The sequence below is a fragment of the Sinohyriopsis cumingii genome, chromosome 8 (genome assembly GCF_028554795.1).
Source record: "Sinohyriopsis cumingii isolate HCF-2022 chromosome 8, ASM2855479v2, whole genome shotgun sequence".
NCBI classification, from domain to species: Eukaryota; Metazoa; Mollusca; class Bivalvia; order Unionida; family Unionidae; genus Sinohyriopsis; species Sinohyriopsis cumingii.
In genome coordinates this window covers 9,620,178-9,643,076 of record NC_142968.1, presented here as the reverse complement: position 1 = coordinate 9,643,076, position 22,899 = coordinate 9,620,178, and the positions used below count along the sequence as shown (strand labels likewise).

The following is a 22,899-nucleotide window of genomic DNA, read 5'->3' as shown; positions in this document are numbered from 1 at the left end:
TCTGGAAATACAAAAGTGCTCTGATAAAATTCTTAGAGACATTCACTGGAATGTACAGTGAATTCAAACCTGGAATTACAATACTGTGATTCAATAAAAGACACATCAACACTTTATAAGCTTCCACATGCACATCATCGCCTTCTGATTTTGGATTTATTCTGGACTTCTAAGACTAATTAAATGTTTTCAGGACTTTAAATTACTATGACTTGTGTCTGTAATTCTTGGATTATTTCAGAATTTAATTCATAATACCATAAATTCTTTTTTCTCATTTTCACTTTGTAATCGAGGGTAATATATTTGTTGAATTTTACAAAGCTTGTTGCTTTTCACTCTTTTCTGTGTTTTATTTTAGAGCATAGACAATAGCAAGTTCTACGATTATGTGAAACACAATATTTACAAACACTATGTTTATAAACCATAACAAGTTCCATGGTCATTTGGTATAAAATTTAATCTAAAAACACGTTTGTAAACAATAGAAAGTACCAAAGTCATGTGGAATAAAATACAGTAAAAATCATAGCAAGTTCCAAGGTCAAGTGGTATATAATAATATGTACAAACACTATGTTTGTAAACCATTAAAAGTTCCAAGGTCATGTGGAATAAAATAATGTGTGTGTGTGGTTTGGATTTTTAATGTAGCTTTAACAATTTTTCAGTCATGTTTGTTAAGCATGGAAAGTCCCAGGGTCACGTGGAATACAAATAATGTAACCCCTTGACCAGGATTTCCTTGTCTGTTTGCAAACCCCAACATAGATTCTATTAACCAAAACCAGAACATCATTTCTTGAACTCCTGTAAAACATTCAGATGAAGAGAAATTTGACTTACTCAGTTAGGGTTAGAGGCACCTGCCACTAGCTAGATTTACCTTCTCTGGTGATAGGTGCCCAAACTCTTTGAATCAACCCTCCATAGCATTATATGTGACAGGAAAGGTGATTTGTGACATACTGTAGAATAAGGCCACAGGCACTTGATTTTGCACACACACACAATCACATGTATACTGACACCTGTATACCATACAGAGAAGAAAAAGAGTTTAATAAAACAGGTGAGAGAGTTAATTTGTTCAAAACCAAGCAATAACTGAACCTGTGACACTAGTAATAGCACCTAATGTCTAGCTCCCAGGCACCAGCATCTTATCCAGCATGGCCACCAGCATCATATCCAGCATGGCCACAGCATCTTATCCAGCATGGGCCACCAGCATCGTATCCAGCATGGCCACCAGCATCTTATCCAGCATGGGCCGCCAGCATCGTATCCAGCATGGCCACCAGCATCTTATCCAGCATGGGCCACCAGCATCTTATCCAGCATGGCCACAGCATCTTATCCAGCATGGGCCACCAGCATTGTATCCAGCATGGCCACCAGCATCTTACCCAGCATGGGCCACCAGCATCTTATCCAGCATGGGCACATGCTCATTTATCTTATAGGCTTGGAACAATGTCTAACATATAAAGACTCGAGGTGTACAAGAGCTCTCAGTTGGCAAATGAAATTAACAGTTATATACACATATGCATTAATAGGAATCTGTTGTTTTAGCAACCTAATAACACCCACCCCACCCTGTTATGTTGTATTAGCGACCTAATTCCACCCACCCCACCCTGTTATCTGTTGTATTAGCAACCTAAGAAAACCCACCCACCCTCTTATCTGTTGTATATGCAACCTAATAACAACCACCCCCACCCTGTTATCTGCTGTATTATCAACCTAATTCCACCCACCCTATCCTGTTATCTGTTGTATTACCAACTTAACTTTGCTGACCTGACCCAGTTATATGTCATATCACCAACCTAATTTTGCTGACCTGACCCAGTTATTTGTTCCATTACTGCATTCTAAGATGTAACTATGCCTAATGGCGTAAATACTAGTTTATTATAAAATGTTGAAACACACAAACACAGAAAGCACATCTATAAAACTTCACTATCTCTGTCTCACTCTACTCCCTTTCATCCCAACTCACATATAATGGCTAAAAATGACAGCACTGTACAGTAACATTTAAAACAAACACTCAGTACTTCTTTAACTGACATTGTGCTGGCTAACACAATGCAAAGTGAGTGGCAACACAGATGGAAATAACTGAATAATAGCGATTCCTTTATTGCCTATGGAATTTTGTATTATTTCTGCAATCTTCAATTTCTTCACCACTACCGTTCATTAAGTGGTGCATACCTGGCGGCGTGTACATTTTTTTGTCCTTCTTAAGCAGGGTCCTTTTGTCCTTGTTAAGCAGGGTCCTTTTGTCTGTCTTAAGCAAAGTATTTTTGTTCTTATTAAGCAGGGTCCTTTTGTCCTTTTTAACAAGGTCTTTTTGTTATTCTTAAGCAAGGTCTATTTGTTCTTATTAAGCAAGGTCTTTTTGCTGTTATTAAGCAAGTTCTTTTTGTTCCCAATAAAAAACAAAGTAAGCAAAACATACTGTATTCTGTCAGAAATTGACATCAAAGAGTGATATGGTTCAAAATCTAGTGTGATTTTTTTTCTCACACCGAGATATCATAGGTAATGATAATGTGTTGATTTTTTCTCTTACTGTAATTTATCATACATAATTATCATACATAATTATAATGATGGATTTTAGTTAATATCAGATGAGAGACAAATTGATGTAGAACATTCCATTGTTCTTTATTCAAAATATTTCAAAGGACTTCTAAAAGTTTTTAAGAAGTATTTATTTCAAGGAAATTGAACTTTCTCATATTTATCACTTCAGTAACAGGTACCAAAATGTTTTGAAAAACCACATAATTGCACCACAAAACCAAAGGACACTACTCCACTTTATAACTACTGGTTTTGTGTCTTTTGCACCACAAAACCAAAGGACACTACTCCACTTTATAGTTACTGGTCTTGTGTGTCTTTTGATCTTGCCAATCTTATCTCATTTTATTTATTACAATTATAGAAACATAAATTATTATTTTTAACATATATTTTTTTCATATGCACTGCTCTATAAACCTTTGAATAAATTCAAGGAGTTTTTTTTCCAAAATAAATCAAAGAATTTTGTCACTAAATTTAGAGACTTTGCTAAGATAAAGACAACATTTTTGAAATTCAAGTTTTCAAGGTTGACTTGAAATCTGACATTGTTTAAGAAATGTCAACCTCTGGTCTGAGATAAGAATCAAAACTTATTCATGTGATATGATACATATTCATGTGAGACAATTATATATATATCTATATCTATATATATATATATATATATATATATATATATATATATATATATATATTCATGTAAGACTAATATATATTCATGTGAAATGATGATACACATTTATTCAGACATAAAATATATATAAGATAAGCATACTGTATATAAATAATGCTTTTACTATAAACTGTATTTACTTGCCTGTAAGTCTGGTCAAACTACAAATGCAAGGAACCTGATCTCCCATTGCACTATGTGCCAAACAATCTGGCTTTACACAGTTTGTTAAGACTAATCATAAAAACTACATTGACCTGGATCTGCAAGCTCATTATACGACAGCAGTTCAGAGTCAGTTGCATTTGTACCTGAATTACAAATGAATATATACAGCAGTTATAAACAAATCTTACATCACAGTAAAACATATCAAAATTCCACAAACATTAAATCTTTAAAGAAATAAATAAATGGCATACGACTCTAATAACATCATCTAAATGCCCTTCTGGGCGTATGCTAAGTAAATCCAATCAATCAATCAATCTAAACGTAAACACGTACACCCAACCTTGTTGTTGCTGTTGTTGTTGTTGTTGTAGGGTTTAACGCCATTTTTCAGCATACGATAGGCTATACATGGCCGCCAGTATTAATGGTGGAGGAAGAACCCGGGAAAACCCCGGAAAGAACCACCGACCCACAAGAAGCTACTGGCAAAATTTCTCACATACCCACATTGGACGAATCTGAGACTCGAACCCACACAGACAGAGGTGAAATGGCAGTGATCCGTAATGGAGAGCGCTTTAGACCACTCGGCCACTCGGGGCCCCACACCCAACCTTATTTGTCTACTTAAGTTTCTGCATTCTATATACACTTGCCTGTAAGTCGGGTCCCATTGCAAAAACACCATAGACCCTGATCTACTGTCGTTTAATGTACTGGTAGATAAGGGTCTCTATTTCTACTTATTAATCATAAATTGCATGGACCATGATCTGCCAGTGCATTATGTGATGACAGATCTGGGTCTATGTAGGTTTGACTTAGATCTGACTTTTACATGAACATATGTCATAATGGTGCCTCTAGGTACACCAACATACCTTTATTTAAAAGTCAGAAAACTTTGTAAAATTTATTTGTCTTTCAATACCAAATAACAATATTTAACTGGTTGTTTCAGTATCATAAAGAAGTCAAGATGCAGTAGGTAAGGGTCCTTTTTTTGATGGGGTCATTTGTTGCGAGTCGCACTGTCATGACATTTATTATTTTACATAAGAATTTACATAAATTTTTTTCTTCTCAAATTGTAATCGATTTCTACTGAAATGATTAATTTACCATTCAAATATTCTTCGTGAAATGTGCATTTTAAAATTTCTCTAGATTTTGTGTTGACAAATTTTCATGCAGTAATGTATATGCTTGACTGCACAGCTCCAGTAGTTTGTATACTGTACAGTCAACAGGCAAGTTCTAGTACAGTTTGTATACTGTACAGTGAACAGGCCAGCTCCAGTAAAGTTTGTATACTGTACAGTCAACAGACCAGCTCTTGTACAGCTTTGGCTATACAGTCAACAGGCCAGTTCTAGTACAGCATGTACACTATATAGCCAACATGTCAGCTCTAGTACAGGTTGTATACAGCACAGTCAACATGCCAGCTCTAGTACTGCTTGTGTACTGTACAGTCAACAGGCCAGCTCTAATACAACCTGTATACTGTAATTGAGTAACAAATCCAGGCCAAAAATAGAATGTGTTAACCCACTGACGCTACTGTGTGTACTCTAAACTGTTCTAACCATGTTCTTGTTACACTGTATCAGACTTATGCAAGAGGGGGGTGGGGGTGGGGAGAGAGCGGTAATTTATCTCAATTAGTTACAACAAAATTTAAACAAATCTGTATGATTACTACACATACATACTGATGATGAAAAGAAGGTATGGTGGGTGTGGTGCTGTATTTGTTGCTGACAAACTGGAAAAAGGTGTACAATGTCAGAATAAACACTACACATAAGTAATTTTAACTCACAACATCAACTATGCTGTCAAATTACGATATACTACAATGGTAAAAAAGAGAAATTTTTAACATGCAAGTGATGTTACTCTTCTTCATGATGAGTTTATTTCATCTACAGGTTTAACTGATGTAATATCAATGGCCATGGTACTACTTCTATTTATTATTTCATAATGTATTCACAAAGTTAAATACCAAACCCAGCTATTTATAGCTAAAGCACTGACTTTGCACTGAAATTAATCATAAAAATAACTGTTTCTTTAAGAGCTGTTGCTTACCAAAAAGAAAATTGCTATTTAGTTGTGATATTCAACTTTTTGTCATTCAATCTGGGAAAGTCGACATTTTTCAAACTGTTCTTTGAGCTGCAGATGTAAATCGCTTGAACAACTACTGTGAACTGGTAAGGTTTACAGTAGCTGCATTCGAGTTTTTGTCATAATTTTTTTTAAATGGCTCATTTCGGCTTTGACATCTTTTCCTTAAAGTGTCGGATAGAAGAATCAGAGTAAGCTTTGGTGAGTGAACTTTAATGAGACGGATGATTCTAAACAAACTGGATTGATTAAGCTATAGTACTGCCCTGACAGATGATTCTAAACAAACTGGATTGATTAAGCTATAGTACTGCCCTTACAGATGATTCTAAACAAACTGGATTGATTAAGCTATAGTACTGCCCTGACAGATGATTCCAAGCTGGATCGCTTTGGTTACAGTAATGATAGCTGGATCGCTTTGGTTAGAACAAGGCACATATAAAAGGACACAAATGTTCATAAATTTGCTACTTGGCAGCTGATGAAAGCAAATGGAAGCAGGCTTGCTAACCCTTAAGATTTGATCATACATATTACTGGAATGACTCTTAAATTATGGAAATTATGGAAAAATGCACAAATTATAAACATACAACCAGTCAGGCTGAATCCGGATACTGCCTTCTCAATGTCTGACCTGGATCTGGGTTTCATGTTAGATTCAGTGGAGTTCATTAGGGACTTTACAGGGGTACCAGGCTGCTAATATTTTTAATGCGAAAGGACTGCATGATTGACCTGTTGCTTCAATAGCATTTTCTAGAAATGGTGTCCAGTGAATGTTTACACATGTAAAATATAGGTGACAATAATCTTTTATACAGTTTTAAATATCTGCACATAAACAGAAATATTTAGATTCTTGAAAAAAACACAGGAAAGGTGAAAATTATGTTAATTACATATCATATCATGTTGATATGAGCAGGTCTCATGGCAGGACATATTATTACCATCAAAACCTGAAAATAAAGAAAAATAAAACAAAAATTACGTCAGGTTGAAAGATTCAGCAAGAGGTTTTTAAGCTCCATGGAGTCTGGAACTGCAGTTACAGGAACTGAAAGTAATCAAGGTTTAAGAGTTCTTTAGAATATTTTTAGATAAAATTAATGCCTGCCTTTGCAGCATTAGTCTCAGATTAATGTGTACCTTGGCAGCATCAGTCTCAAATTAATGTGTGCCTTAGCAGCATCAGTCTCAGATTAATGTGTGCCTTGGCAGCATCAGCCTCAGATTAATTTGTACCTTGGCAGCATCAGTCTCAGATTAATGTGTGCCTTGGCAGCATCAGTCTCAGATTAATGTGGACCATTGCAGCATCAGTCTCAGATTAATATGTACCTTGGCAGCATCAGTCTCAGATTAATGTGTACCTTGGCAGCATCAGTCTCAGATTAATGTGTTCCATGGCAGCATCAGTCTCAGATTAATATGTACCTTTGCAGTATCAGTCACAGATCACAATTCTTAACTTTTGTAAAGCATGTCTTTTATGTCAACAATAGCAATACAGTGGTCCCCCTCTTATATGGCCACCTCTTCTGCATGGGAAAGGGGCCATATAAGATGGGTGGCCTTTTCAGAGGGGGACTATATTTATGAGATGTATGTGTATGTATATGTATGTGTATATAGTAAGAACTCTACATATAACTTAAAGCAGTTAATATCTTCATTTAAAAGCAGCATTAATTATTAAAATGTTCTTCTTGTCTTAAAAACAGACTTTTTTCAAGGTAACTTAAATTAATAGTTCTTATTCTTAGTTGGGTATTGTTGGCATGCGCAGTCCAAAACCATTCAAAAACATTATTTAAATCTAGGTACATAGACTGTTTCATCCTTAAAATAATTCTCTTTCCATTTACTCCACTTACCACTGCTACAGAATATTCTCCTTATTTTTACGCTCTTGGTTATTTGAGTCTTCTCTAAATAAAATGTATTGGCCAAGTGGGACAAGTCAAATAACATTTACTTTTCCTTCTGCAGTTCAGGATTTGTAACAATTTATTCCTATGTTGCTAAGTGTACAGTACTGCAATTTAATTATGCATATGAAACTTTTGTAAACAAAATTCCTCATTTATCAAGGACGTGATACATGTACTCTCACTTGATTTTATGGTCTTTGTTGGTACCCTATTTTGTTCCAAGTTAATTTCTCTGTGTGCATTAATCCATAAAATCAATATTTAGCAAGTGCTGACCATGTTCTGATCTTGACAAGTATGTCCAGTCGTTTCATAACATCGTTGACCCCATTACCTCTAAACGTCGGCATTAATAATATTAACCTTAGTGGTACATGTACTTTACACATCATTTCTTTGAGTAACGAAAACCTGACATCCAGAAACAGACATTAGGAAAGATGATCAGATTACTTTTCTCACCGAATGAATTAAATATTGGTTCTGGGCACATATAAATAATAAAATGTGGCCACTTATGAGAGGTAAAAATTACATTTTTGTACTAATAAGCTGTCCGCTGAGCATGCTAGAGGGGTGGCCTTTCTTGAGAAGTACTTTTGAACACAAACTCGTTTGTGTCAAGGGATTATGGTTGTAAAAAGTGGATGGCCACTGGTCAGGCCATTCATGAGGGGACCACTGTATATAATATTTTTGTATACCTTGTGTAAAATTGGTTAAGTTTTGGAAAAATATTGACTGCCTTACTGTGTTAAAACATACTGATTAAAAAACACAAGAGTGCAATTTTTTAACACTGTATTATTCACCTACTTCTACAGCAGTTCATACCAACCCTCACTGGTTTAAGAATGAAAAGCCTCAATGATATAAAAATCCACAAAAGTTGGTAATTTTATTCATCAATTTATAATTTCTGACCTGATTGTCATCACGGGTCCCTAATGCTGTCATGTTTGCATTTCAAACCAAACAAGATTATCTTTTCTAATGAGGCATCCATATTTGAACATGCAAGCCTGTTTTGCAGACAACAGGAGTGATGCAGTACACTGTCTGCAACAAGTTCCAATTAATTCTGTAACTTTGGGAGTTACATCCCTTTGAATCCATGTTCCTAAGAGTTATGGCACTTGCCATTTTATTTTTTTCAGAAATATTAAAACAAGATACTGGAAATAGTGGATGCAGATGAAACAGGTTTTACCTTTTATGTATGTGTAGTTCTAAGACTCTCACCCCATTCACTGAAAACAGTCTTTTCACGAAACCCGAAAAGGACAGTAAGCCCTTTCCTCTTATTCTCTAGAAGATATTTTGAGGTAAAGTGACTTTTAAAAAAATGACTATTTAAGACTATTTAGCTTAAACAGTTGAGAAAATTTCATAGATTGCTCTTGACTGGGCATGGTTTCATCAGGATGCATTAACTTAATGTGACGTCTCATGTAGCTCTTCTCCCGGAACTTTTTGCCGCACATTTCACATTCATGCTGTTTTTCACCTGAGTCAAAATGAAGTCTCTTATGAATGGTTAGGGACTTTTGCTGTTGAAAGGTCTTATTGCAATGTTCACATTTGAAAGATTTTTCTTCACTGTGTGTCAACAAATGTTTATTCATGTTGCTTCGAGATCGGAAAAGTCGTGCACAAATTCTGCACTCGAAAGGTAATTCCCCGGTATGCAATCTCATGTGTGCTGATCGAGAACCACTGTGTGCAAATGCTTTTCCACAAATATTACACTTGTACTGTTTTTCTTTGAGGTGAATTTTCTTGTGAAGCCACAAATATTGTCTCATACTGAAGGTCTTCTCACACACATCACATTTGAATGGTCGACTATCGCTATGAGTTGCTTTATGCACAGTCAATTTTCTCTCATTAGAAAATGTTTTCTCACATACTTCACATTTAAATGAGGATTCTTCAGTGTGTGTACGGCAATGTACCTGATAAGTTTTCTCAGTTTTGAAAGACTGATCACAAAATTTACACTTAAATGTTTTGATATCATGACTTTTGACATGCGCTCTGAAACTTGTACTTGAGCTAAATCCCTTTCCACACATCTCACATTTGTACGGAAGGTCACCAGTATGCCACTTCATATGTACTTTAAAACTCCTTCTCTGCAAGAACTCTTTGCCACAGATTTCACATCTGTATGCATTTCCCTGCTCACTCAATTTCTGTTCCCCTTCAAGACGTAACCTGGAACTTGCACCTGCACTATCATCACTTTTCAAACTGTCTTCATATATCCTGTAAGCCTGCTCAATGCTGTGAAAAGCAAGATGTCCTTTCAACAGAGACTTTGAGGCAAGAATAATGCCACAAACTTTACACTGGTATGGTTGCTCATTCTTGTCATCCTCATCTGAGTTGTCTCCAATCTCATCAGAATCAACATCACTTTTGGACGTATCAGTACCATTATTCCCCCCAGACAAAGAATCATTACCATCTTTGTGTATTTCATTGGAACTCTCACTGTCATCTCCATCACTTTCCATTATGTCAGAATCGTTGCGTTCTGAAAGATAATCACCATAGTCTGTGGATTTTGTATCCACCTTAATATATTGGTCATCATCATTCTCTTGCATTAAGAAATTCTCAGTATGTTCCATGCTTTCTTCTTCACTGGACGATCTCTTTGCCAATTCTAAATCCTTCTCTTTTCTTGTCAATATAGCAGATGATGCTACATCATCATTTCTAAAGGAAAAACTCTGTGGACATTCCTGAAAATTCATATGAAAAGATGATTCCCTGTCTCCATCTCCACTAGATGAACTATCAGGCAATAATTCCTCTTCATCCATGCTGTTGTTTTTTTATTTCAGTTTTGGTCTGGATTTTATACTACTTCTTCCTCACAGCAACTGTATATTCAATTATCACTAACTCATTATTTATTTCCGGAATACAGAGTATCACCCAAAACAGCAGCTATCTTTGGAGAGACCCTCTGGCTAATCATGCAATCTGAAATCATGCAATCTGAAATAGAAAAAGCAACGTTCTTTTATCTCAATACAAAAATACTTTTTAGCAATTGTAATCATTTATAATTGATTACTGACTTTTATAAACAGTAACAAAAAAGTCATAAATCATACATGTTTAAAAAATCAGTTAACTGTAATTCACAGTTAGTCAAAAATAAAACACTCATTATAATGCTTTTAATATAATATACTGAAAGGTGTTATATCAGGCACTATCAATTTTAAAAAAAAAATGGTTTTTGGAAATGAAATGGAGATAAGAGAAAAAGCATCACCTTGTTTTCTTTCCATATTGTTACAAACTGGAAAGATTTTGGGCAAAGGGTCCAGTGTTATGTGCAGAATTGCATTATAATGAGGTACATAATAATGGGGGAGAGCTGTACTGCTTTATAGAGTGACCAGATTATAATGATGTACACTATACAAACAGTATTCCCTCATCATACTACTGTATAGAGTATACCACCCCATTATAATGCTATACCAAGTACATCACCCCATTATAATGATGTACTGAGTACACCACCCCATGATAATGCTGTACAGAGTACACCACCCCATTATAATGCTATACTGAGTACACCACCCCATTATAATGCTGTACAGAGTACACCATCATAATTACAATGCTCTAAAGAGTACACCACCCCATTATAATGCTATACCAAGTACACCAACACATTATAACGCTGTATAGAGTACACCATCATAATTACAATGCTCTACAGAGTATACCACCCAATTATAATGCTATACCGAGTACACCACCCCATTATAATGCTGTACAGAGTACACCATAATTATAATGCTGTACAGAGTATACCACCCATATATAATGCTATACCAAGTACACCATCCCATTATAATGCTGTACAGAGTACACCACATTATAATGCTGTACTGAGTACACCACCATATTATAATGCTGTACAGAGTACACCACCATATTATAATGTTGTACATGGGAGTACAACACCATATTATAATGCTGTAAAGAGTACAACACCATAATATAATGCTGTATAGAGTACACCACCCTATTATAATGCTGTAAAGAGTACACCACCATATTATAATGCTGTAAAGAGTACACCACCATATTATAATGATGTAAAGAGTACACCACCATATTATAATGCTGTAAAGAGTACACCACCACATTATAATGCTGTATAGAGTACACCACCCTATTATAATGCTGTAAAGAGTACACCACCATATTATAATGCTGTAAAGAGTACACCACATTATAATGATGTAAAGAGTACACCACCATATTATAATGCTGTAAAGAGTACACCACCACATTATAATGCTGTATAGAGTACACCACCACATTATAATGCTGTAAAGAGTACAACACCATATTATAATGCTGTATAGAGTACAACACCATATTATAATGATGTAAAGAGTACACCACCATATTATAATGCTGTAAAGAGTACAACACCATATTATAATGCTGTACATGGGAGTACACCACCATATTGTAATGCTGTATAGAGTACACCACCATATTATAATGCTGTAAAGAGTACACCACCATATTATAATGATGTAAAGAGTACACCACCATATTATAATGATGTATAGAGTACACCACCATATTATAATGCTGTAAAGAGTACACCACCATATTATAATGATGTAAAGAGCACAACACCATATTATAATGCTGTATAGAGTACACCACCGTATTATAATGCTGTAAAGAGTACAACACCATATTATAATGATGTAAAGAGTACAACACCATATTATAATGCTGTACATGGGAGCCATATAGTGTATACCTTATAGTGATATTATCTTCTGATTACTACATTATGTACATTTCCTTAAAGTTTGATTAGTGTGATTTTAGATTTTATGTAAATGATGAGAAAAAAGTTATATTGCAACATAAAGATTGTTTACATTCTTAAATATTATTTTTGCTTTTCTTTAGAATCTAAAACATTTCCATTTATACAGAATGTAAACACACCTATTACTTTTAAAGAGTGTAATACATTGCATGAAAAAATATATTTGATTTTATATGATAAATTGAAGGTCTGCACCACTTGCTATAGAGAACTAATGCTCATTCTGAATTCTGTGCAGTATTTTCAATGTTACATATAGAAGTGTTACGTATATCTGATTTAATATATATTTATTTAATTGTTTGTCAGTTTTAAATTTTTTATTCTATTATATGCTATTATAATGTAAATTTATTCACTGGAGATGACATTTTTCCAGAAAAATGGTTGACCTGAATTCTTTTCATAAACACCAGGTGTTGGCCTGGATGCTGACCTTGATTCAAAATTAGTAAACAAAGTTCTATTTTATTTTAAACTGATTGGTTGTTTCCAAGGTCATGATGGAATTACATTTAAGATGTAAACAACGTTTTTTAAATTATTTTATTTCTTAGAGAAAATTATTGGTCTAATCAAGGCTATATTCTATGTATGTGAAATAAACATGATCACGTGACCCCCCTTTGATTTTGCAATTCTGGTTTTTCCATAACTACGCATTTGTTAGTTTTAATAGAGATGTAAAGAGACAGATTTCTCAATTTTTGGGCTTTTACACTTGGTATTAAGTTGTTTTCTTTGTTGTTGCCAGATTTTGAGTTAATTATCTTCAGATCATTTGGATTTCAAAAGGATTAATTCTTTATTCTCTGGAAATATTTTGAGGAGTGCTCACACAGAAATTTTGAAAAGACATTGCTTACAAATTTAATTTGGATTTCCAACACTGAAGCGCCATTATCTGTATTTCTACAAAGAACTGTAGATAAGCACAGTACTGACTACAGCGCAAGTCATCATCGCCCATCTTGGATTTTCCATCAGGATTCGAACTTGAAATTGTTAGAACATTTATTGCTAGGACTTTTGCAATTTAATTCATGGATAATTCTTAGATTATTTTTGGATTTGATTCTTGAAACCGTAAGTTCTTCTCTATTTTGCATTTTTTACAAAATTTTCCAGGAAAATAAATTATTTGTTAAATTTTAAAAAGCTTGTTCTTTTCACTCTTTCTGTGCTACTGTTTATTCGAGCCTAAACACGTAACAGAAGAATTCTTTACAATGCAATGTTTATTTTATCTTCTATCAAAACTATCTACTTTGCACAATCAAGAAACAAATAAACACTGTACAGCAAGCATAATCCAAAAGTAACACATTATTGTAGTTTAAGCATTTTTTTAAAAACTAAAATCATAATGAAACTTTTTAAAAATAACTTAAAACTGGTAACAATAAAAGCATCACAAAACCAAAACTGCTAGCAAAACTTGAAACTCTCTACAATTTGCTCAGTGGGTCTTTTAAACAAAGAACCTTTTGTACTGAAAGAAAAAAAAAGCATGGTGTGAAGATAGGCAATCACAAGCTGTAATTCTTCTAAACGATGACATGAAATGCTGGAAACCCCAACTTAATCAATGATGCATTAATATAAATGTGTGCAACAATTTTGCCTTTATATCCAACCACTAACTATTAATAAAGTCAAGCCACAGAAAGCTAATTTAGGAAAATGGGCAAATTAACCCTAACCCTTAAAAGTCAAGCCATGGAAAGCCAATTTAGGAAAATGGGCAAATTAACCATAACCCTAAATAAAGTCATGATGTGGAAAGCTAATTTAGGAAAATGGAAAAATATAACACCAACCCTTAATAAAAAATCATGCAGTGGAAATCCAATTCAGGAGGATGAGCAAATCTAACCCTAACCCTTAAGTCTTCAAAATGAAACTACAGGATTCTTTCAATCTGAGGCAATATGCCAAATCTGGTTTAAATCCAACAAATTTTAGTAAAATTAGTTTGCAGAAACCAAAATCAGGATGATCAATCAGATAAACATAACTCTGCTAAATTAGACTAAGACGATACAAGGCACGAGCAAGTCTATGAGACCAACCTGATAAAAGGCACATGCAATGATGCATGTCTATGCGACAGTGTTCAATTGGAATATCTAAAGTGGTTCCCAAGCTATGCCAGTTACAACAATATCCTATGAAAAGATCTGATGTTAATTGTTATCGGCCATAACTCTATCCAAAATGTAGTTGTCAAGGCAACACCCACAAATGGCACATGTAATTCCATGAGACAATATACATGTACATATCAAATTGAATTAGAATATTTTGCATGGTTCATGAACTATGTTGGGTACAAGGATCTTCTGTTGTGAAGATGAAATAATGATGGCATCAACTCTGTCAAATTTGGACCTGAAAAACTGACACCATGAAAGGCACATCTATATGTCATAGTGAATACAAATAGCAAACGACATTCAGTTATGTCCAATGGTTCTAAGAGTTGAAGATCTATGCTGGTTGCAAGCAACATCCCATGTGAACATATCAAGTCAATTGTCAGGGGCCATACATTCTATCCAGAAAGATGCAGACTCCAAAGCTCCTAAAAGACACATTCCATGTATATGTGAGTGAATTTATGTTCCAAATTTCATCAGAACATCTTGTGTTGTTCCTTATCTATTTTGGTTACAGGAATCTGCTGTGTCAGAATGTAACATTAATTGCATAAAGATTATAACTCTATCAAAACCCGAAAAGACGAAACCTTTAAAATGCAGATCTACATGTACAAGACAATTAATCTACCAAACAGCACCAACTTATTCAAAAGGATTCAACTTTATTTTCGTAATATGACACAAAAATGTGTATCAACTGTGGTTTCCTTGTAAACATATTTTCTACAATTGTTTCAAGCATTTCTGGATATTGTTCCATTAATATCCAGGGTAGATAACTATCATCAGGGCTAATCTTTTAGCTGAATTTGATTTGCCACCCTTTATATAAAAACTGAATTAAAGGCTAGTGGATCTATACTTTGTAACTAATTCTAATAAGACCATAATGTGTGCTAATACTACAAGTAACACCAACTATATTTGGTAAATATTTATTTTATAAAAGAGAATGGAAGCTACACCAGAAGCATGGAAAAACTGAAAGCCATCCAAGTCAAAATCATTGTTGACCGTGACAGATTATCAAATATACTGTTTGGGCAATACTCACAGTTCCATCTACTCAAAGGTTAATCTAAAATTCACAGAATAAAATGGTTGTTATTATAGGGTTAAATGCCATTTTTCAGCACAAGAAAGGCTATACATGGTGGCCAGTATTAATGGTGAAGGAAGAACCTGGCAAAACCCCCGGAGAGAACCACCGACCCACGAGAAGCTACCAGCAAGCTTTCTCACACATCCACATTGGCCAAGCCCAAGACTCAAACCCATGCAGACAGAGGTGAGATGGCAGTGATCCGTGACGGAGAGCGCTTTAGACCACTTGGCCACTCGGGGCCCCTGAATAAAATGGTACTGATGAAACGTCACTTACTAAATTTTACTATCTTGTTACATTTTAAGAAATCTGAAAATGGCTGTCTGTGTAGTCATTAGCAGCTGCATCATAAGCAATGTGATCTTCACATGACATAACTTTAAAATAAATGTAAGCAATACAGTTCACTCCCTTAAATCACTAAACTGAAAATGTTGATAATGCACAGTACCCTTTTACAAGAGGCCTTGAGTGGCCAAGTGGTCTAAAGCGCTCTCCATTACGGATCAATGCCATCTCACCTCTGTCTGCGCCGGTTCGTGTCTTGGATTCAGCCAATGTGGGTACGTGAGAAAGCTTGCCAGTAGCTTCTCATGGGTCGGTGGTTCTTGCCGGGGTTTTCCTGGGTTCTTCCTCAACCATTAATACTGGCCGCCATGTATAGCCTATCATAATGGCATTAAACCCTACAACAATAACAACAACTCTTTTACAAAACTAAACCATAAGTATATCTGAACTGTGTGCTGGAAAGCAGCCACAATCCTACTATACCACTCTCTTGAAACACCTAATGTATGACATAGAGTTTAGAACACAGCAAACCTACTACACTAATTCCTTGAAAAACCTAATGTATGACATAGAGTTTAGAACACAGCAATCCTACTACACCACTCCCTTGAAAAACCTAATGTATGACATTGAACTTAGACCACAGCAATCCTACTATACCACTCCTTTGTAAACCCTAATGTATGACACAGAGTTTAGACAACAGCAATCCTACTATACCACTCCCTTGAAAAACCTAATGTATGACATAGAGTTTAGACCACAGCAATCCTACTACACCACTCCATTGGAAACCCTAATGCATGACACAGAGTTTAGACAACAGCAATCCTACTATACCACTCCCTTGAAAAACCTAATGTATGACATAGAGTTTAGACCACAGCAATCCTACTACACCACTCCATTGGAACCCTAATGCATGACACAGAGTTTAGACAACAGCAATCCTACTATACCACTCCCTTGAAAAACCTAATGTATGACATAGAGTTTAGACCACAGCAATCCTACTACACCACTCCTTTGTAAACCCTAATGTATGACACAGAGTTTAGACAACAGCAATCCTACTATACCACTCCCTTGAAAAACCTAATGTATGACAATGAGCTTAGACCACAGCAATCCTACTACACCACTCCATTGGAAACCCTAATGCATGACACAGAGTTTAGACAACAGCAATCCTACTATACCACTCCCTTGAAAAACCTAATGTATGACATAGAGTTTAGACCACAGCAATCCTACTACACCACTCCTTTGTAAACCCTAATGTATGACACAGAGTTTAGACAACAGCAATCCTACTATACCACTCCCTTGAAAAACCTAATGTATGACATAGAGTTTAGACCACAGCAATACTACTATACTACTCCCTTGAAAACCCTAATGTATGACATTGAGTTTAGACCACAGCAATCATACTATACCACTCCCTTGAAAACCCTAACATATGACACTGAGTTTAGACCACAGCAAAAAAGTAGCCACAATCCTATTACACCACTCCCATGAAAACCCTAAAGTAAGACATAGAGTTTAGAACACAGAAATCCTACTACACTAATCCTACCTTGAAAACCCAATTGTATGACAGAGTTTAGACAACAGAAATCCTACACCACTCCCTTGAAAACCCTAATGTATGACATCTCTTTTGCGTTTTAGTTAGTCTTATAACTGATGTTATCATAAATGAATCATTCAGGCTCCAAGCATACCAAACCAGTTTGAGCTGAGATTTTATTTTATTGAATTTCAAGTGATTCTTTTCCCTGGAAATACATATGTGCTCCTACAAAATTCTTGGACAAAAACATTCACTGAAATTTATATGAAATTCAATACTGGAATACTATTTTCTGTGATTCAACACAAAACTATTGACAATACAGCACTTTGCAGGTTACAACATACATCATCATCTTTCATGTTGGATTTCCACGGGATTTGGACTCAGTTTCATTCTGGACTTTTTATTACAAGGACTTCTATTTTTCTAATTCTTTGGATTATTTTTGGATTTGATTTGTAAATCCGTAAGTTTTTATTCATTTTTAACTTGACATTCTAGGTAAATAAATTATTTATTACATTTTACATAGCTTGTTGTTTTCACTCTTTTCTATTACTTTTTGTAAGAGCCTAGACTCATAACAGAAAATTGGGGATTCGTCCTTGGGATATAAGAATTTTGGCTAAAATATCTCAGAAAACTTTATTGCTTTTTTACCTAGCTGGAGATAAGGTTGTGGTTAATCCACTTGTAAATGACAAGCCTTGATTGGATCAGAAAGTCAATCCTATTGAAAAAGAATTCCCTGAATATACCCAGCTTGTGCAGTTACTAGAGCTATGGCAAAGAAAGCTCTTGAGGATGATGTTGATCAGGAAAGTATTCCTTTAGCTGACACATGTATTCCTCAGGCTTTTGATGAGGTCGCTTTTGCTTCTTGTTTGGATCAATCAAAAGGTATTGATCACAGTTATCCTGTTAACTACTTGTTCTCTTTACTCTAATCAGGGTGACAAATGACAATCACTAGTCGTCGAACAGGAAAAAGACCATGAGATCTCCTGTTTTTTTCAAAAGGCCATTAGTGAAACTGAAGCCACTCAAGTACCTGCCTATTATTTCATTAAAAATGGGATTCTTATGAGAAAATGGAGACCTCCTGAGGTACCTGCTGGTGATGAGTGGTCAATGAACTATCAAATTGAAGTATCATAATCCTACAGACAGGAAATTCTTAGTCTGGCCCATGAAACTCCTTTGCCTGGTCATTTAGGGATTAATAAGACTTATCACAAAATCTTGAATCACTTCTATTGGCCAAAAATTAAAAGTGATGTTTGCAAATGCTGCAGATCTGGTCATACTTGTCAAATGGTAGGAAAACCCAATCAGAAGATATCGAAGGCTCATCTGCAACCTATTCCTGCATTGGACAAACCATTTAGCAGAATAATGGGAGATTGTGTTTGTCCCTTACCTAAGACAAAGTCAGGTAACCAATACTTGTTGACCATAATGTGTGCATCAACAAGATTCCCAGTAGCAATTCCTTTGAGGAATATTAAAACTTAACCAAAAGTAAAAGCTTTGATAAAGGTTTTTACTTTGGCCTTCCAAAATCTGTCCAATCGGATCAAGGGTAAACTTTCAGGTCTGGAATTTTCCAGCAAGTTATGTATGAATTACCGTCACAAGATAAATCACTTTAGTTGAAGATTTGCCATCATGATAAGGTCAGTACTTGCCCTAGTCAGGCCCCAATATTCTTGGTCTCTTTTTCAGACCCTGGAATGACAAAGTGTTACAAACAAATGCCAAACACAAAAACAAGTAACTAAATTTATGAAAGAAATCATTGAAACATGATTCATTCAAGTCTTCTGTAAGGGCAAACAGTGCAACCTAGTTTACCTACCTGACCACCAGTAATGAATTTACCAGGTGCACTAATACAATGAGAATAATTGTATTAATTTTCAAGATAAAATTCATAATTTTCATTTGTATACAAATTGTCCTTTCAGACAGAAAACTATTTAATATCTGGATATTAAGTTCAAAACATTACATGCAAAGCTGCATAATTATGGCAATCACCAAATAAAGCAATGCCACTACAGCATGATTTCAGTTAATAGTTTCAACAGGGGGATGCACCTTCCACACAACTGTCCATATATCTAACATGGGGTTTGAAAGGTCAGATAAAACTAACTGTATGTAAAGGTCAGTCAACAATTGCACCCGTTTTAATCTGAGTACATTTTATATCAAAAGACAAATTTTGTTTTGCTATAATTCAATCAGCTCATTTATAATTACTTACTCACTGCCCAGATCCTGAATTTCTAAAGGATTACAGTCTACCACTGAAGCTGCTGTTCCCACAACCCAGTAATGTAAATTTAAAAAAATTAAAAGTCATAGAAACTTGTTGGTCCAAAATAATATAGTATTCACATGCATTCCCATTTGCTTGCATCCCCACCCCTACTGATTTAAAGTCATCAAGAATATAAAAAAATACAGAAAACTTAGTCATGTAATTTATTGATTTATACTTTCTAACCTGATTGTTGCCAGGCTTTCCAAACACTGTAAATTTGTTCGAGTTTTTAACCAAACGTGAGTTTCTTTAGTAGCAAGTCACCATATTTGATTGGGCAAGTCTGTGTATTTCAAGCAACAGATGTTATGTAGTTCATGGTCTTTGATAATCTCAATAATTCCGTACATTTTGGATCAATATCTCTTTGCACACATAAATACAGGAGCTCCTGGTTTTTTATATTATTCAATTTGTTTTCAAAAGATTCAAACAAGACATTGTAAATATTGGTCACAGCTGAGTTTTTACTGAAATGGACTTCTAGAAAAACCAGAAATGGACAGTAAGCAGTATGTTAGTACTAATATTAGTACCCTTACTCCTACCTCGTGGACTGGGTACTAACATAAGCATATATTTGTCAATGGAGCAAGCCGGGTGTGATTCACACCTGGCGCTCTTTTAGCCCAATAATAACAATATGAACATATTCCTTGTATATAATCCAATAAATTGAGTAGACCTCTTATTTAATACTGGAAATATGGAAAATAATTTTAGAAATAGTTGTAAAATCTCGTTTACCTTTTTTATCCGATATTTTCGTTTAAATCGTCTGCTATATTAGTTAAAATAATGATTACTTCCATTCTTAGCCTCGTTTGTTTGTGTGCCAGATTAGGACATTGAGGCCTTTTTTGGAAACGTAAACAAATCGTAGTAAAAATTTTGGCGTGGTTTGAGTCAGAAACTCTGCGCATTAAAAGTAAATACAGCTTATCGGCAACTTTGAAATTCCACCAAGAAGCGATTATTCGCCACTTGATTGATAATAACATAGTGTAGAATATCCAAATATGGTCTGGCAAGCCTTACATAGAAAAGGGGTCACGGTGCGAGTCTCGCATTATCTGTCATGGCGAACATGGTAAGGTTAGTGTAACCATGCCAATTTATTTTATTGTGTAAGGGCTTAATAAATTCAAAATAAGCCAAACTTCTTTCACAACATGATTATACTTATGTAGTCGATTTCTACACTGTTTCTTTTTCGGACTTTAGTGATGATTTTTTTGTTTTGCTCCATTACATGATATGGGATCAGTTCGTAGCCTCAACCACAACAAATCAAGTTGAGGCTACGACATCGTAGCTAGCAGTATGTTTGCTTGTTTACATCAAGAGCTTTACCGTCTGGATTGAAACGCCATTAGGTTGACAATTAGGGATCCCCTTGTGAAAATCAGTTTAGAAATTATAACGTTATGAACGAAACAAATTTTTGCATTTTTGATATCCTTGGTGATTTTCGTTTCTAAAATCGGTAGGGGTGTACAAACAAATGGGAGGGTGTGCGAATAGTATAAGATGACCCACTCCTCCTCCCACACGAAAATAGGTTACGTAAAGATGACCCCTTTGTTTGCCAACGAAATAGAGTTATTGCTTTAATCATTAACTGTAATTTCATAGCATACTACATTTTGCATTAAGCAGGAACAATACATTTCGCAACAATGACCTAAAAAGAACATAACAATTTGAAGCAGCTCATACCAAACCACTCACAAAGAAAAAAAGTCCATCCGCTTTGTTACGTTTCCGGAAAAGCTAGACTACTGAACAAACATGGTTGCGGGCTGATTCCGACCGCGGATGATTCGGATCCAGTTACGGACTGACTGCGACCAAACGTCTGGCTGTTTCAGACTGCGGCTGATTCAGACTAAATTATGCGTTGATTGTGACCAAGTGTCAGGCTGATTCAGACTAAATTATGCATTGATTGGGACCAAATGTCAGGCTGATTCAGACTAAATTATGCGTTGATTGGAACCAAATGTCAGGCTGATTCAGACTAAATTATGCGTTGATTGGAACCAAATGTCAGGCTGATTCAGACTAAATTATGCGTTGATTGGGACCAAATGTCAGGCTGATTTTGGACCAAATTACAGGCTGATTCGGGATATGTGAACTATTATTAAGCTATGTCTTAAGATTAAATGTGACATTTTCAATTTACATTAGAAGTCTGTAGCTATTGGCTTATTTCTCAAGTTTAAACCTTTTCACCTGTATGAAAATGAAACAATTTACATTTTGATATTTTTCCATGTTTCTAAAGTACACAGATCAGTTCAAAACTTCATTTAAAGAAGTAGAATCCCGATTTTATGTGAGTTAATGGCATTGTTCTGTATGCAGATCAAATAAAATAATCTTAGCCTATTTATCCTATACCGACGATTTAAACGTGATTTTTTTTTATAGCAGCCAATTCACTTTTGTCCAAAAAAGTTAGTTTATAGAGAAATAATACAACTACTAAAGCTGAAAAAAGTCGTGAAAACTGGGTCCATGCAGTAAAAAGGTTGTCTTCATATATACATTTGAGTATGTTAATGCTCTTGCTAGATTTAAGTAAACTTTATTCTTGTGTATTATCAGGCCCGGCCCCAGGTCAAGGCGAACGAGGCAATCGCCTTGGGCCCCGCGCATCTCCGCAATGCAATTGTTTTGCTTTAGTCCCTGCGCTCATTGCTTGCTGTCTTGAGCCCCGCATGCTGCCTTGGTCCCCGTACATTCTAATGCCGAGCTTGTGTATTATACTAGTAATACTTGTGTAATAACATTCATAAACTATATTTAAAAAAAAATGAAACGGGGTCACTCTCAATGTGACGATTTAATTTAATACAATATCATGTGTCAATATCGTACGTTTATATTCCGCTAATCTTGTAGACCTTGTAATAAAACATGATAACGTAACGTAAATTTTGGCGTTGTCTCGGCTGAACGACTTTGAGGATGTTGACGAAAATCTTC

General features: G+C 35.2%; 1 protein-coding gene across 7 annotated transcripts; it reads right to left on the bottom strand.

Moving 5' to 3' along the window:
• Nucleotides 1-1,747: 1,747 nt before the first annotated feature.
• On the bottom strand, nt 1,748-21,673 carry LOC149792954 (uncharacterized). 7 transcript variants are annotated; one of them, XR_016422679.1, is made up of 3 exons: nt 19,846-19,913; nt 8,753-10,551; nt 1,748-6,567 (listed from the first exon to the last, which is right to left on the bottom strand). XR_016422679.1 is itself a non-coding variant. In XM_089966818.1 (3 exons), exon 3 carries the CDS (start codon nt 10,371-10,373, stop codon nt 8,892-8,894), a length of 1,482 nt encoding a protein of 493 aa, XP_089822944.1. In that variant the 5' UTR covers nt 10,374-10,551; nt 19,124-19,304; nt 21,637-21,673; the 3' UTR covers nt 8,327-8,891. The 7 variants fall into 7 exon arrangements, 6 of the variants coding, with proteins under 6 accessions (XP_089822944.1, XP_089822942.1, XP_089822943.1 ...); XM_089966818.1 differs by lacking the exons at nt 1,748-6,567; nt 19,846-19,913 and adding exons at nt 19,124-19,304; nt 21,637-21,673 and having other exon boundaries at nt 8,327-10,551; XM_089966816.1 differs by lacking the exons at nt 1,748-6,567; nt 19,846-19,913 and adding exons at nt 19,206-19,304; nt 21,637-21,673 and having other exon boundaries at nt 8,327-10,551.
• Between the last annotated feature and the right edge of the window lie 1,226 nt (nt 21,674-22,899).

Coding starts and splice junctions, on each gene's coding strand:
- LOC149792954 (XM_089966818.1), bottom strand. CDS start 10,373: ATGGATGAAGAGGAATTATTGCCTGATAGTTCATCTAGTGGAGATGGA.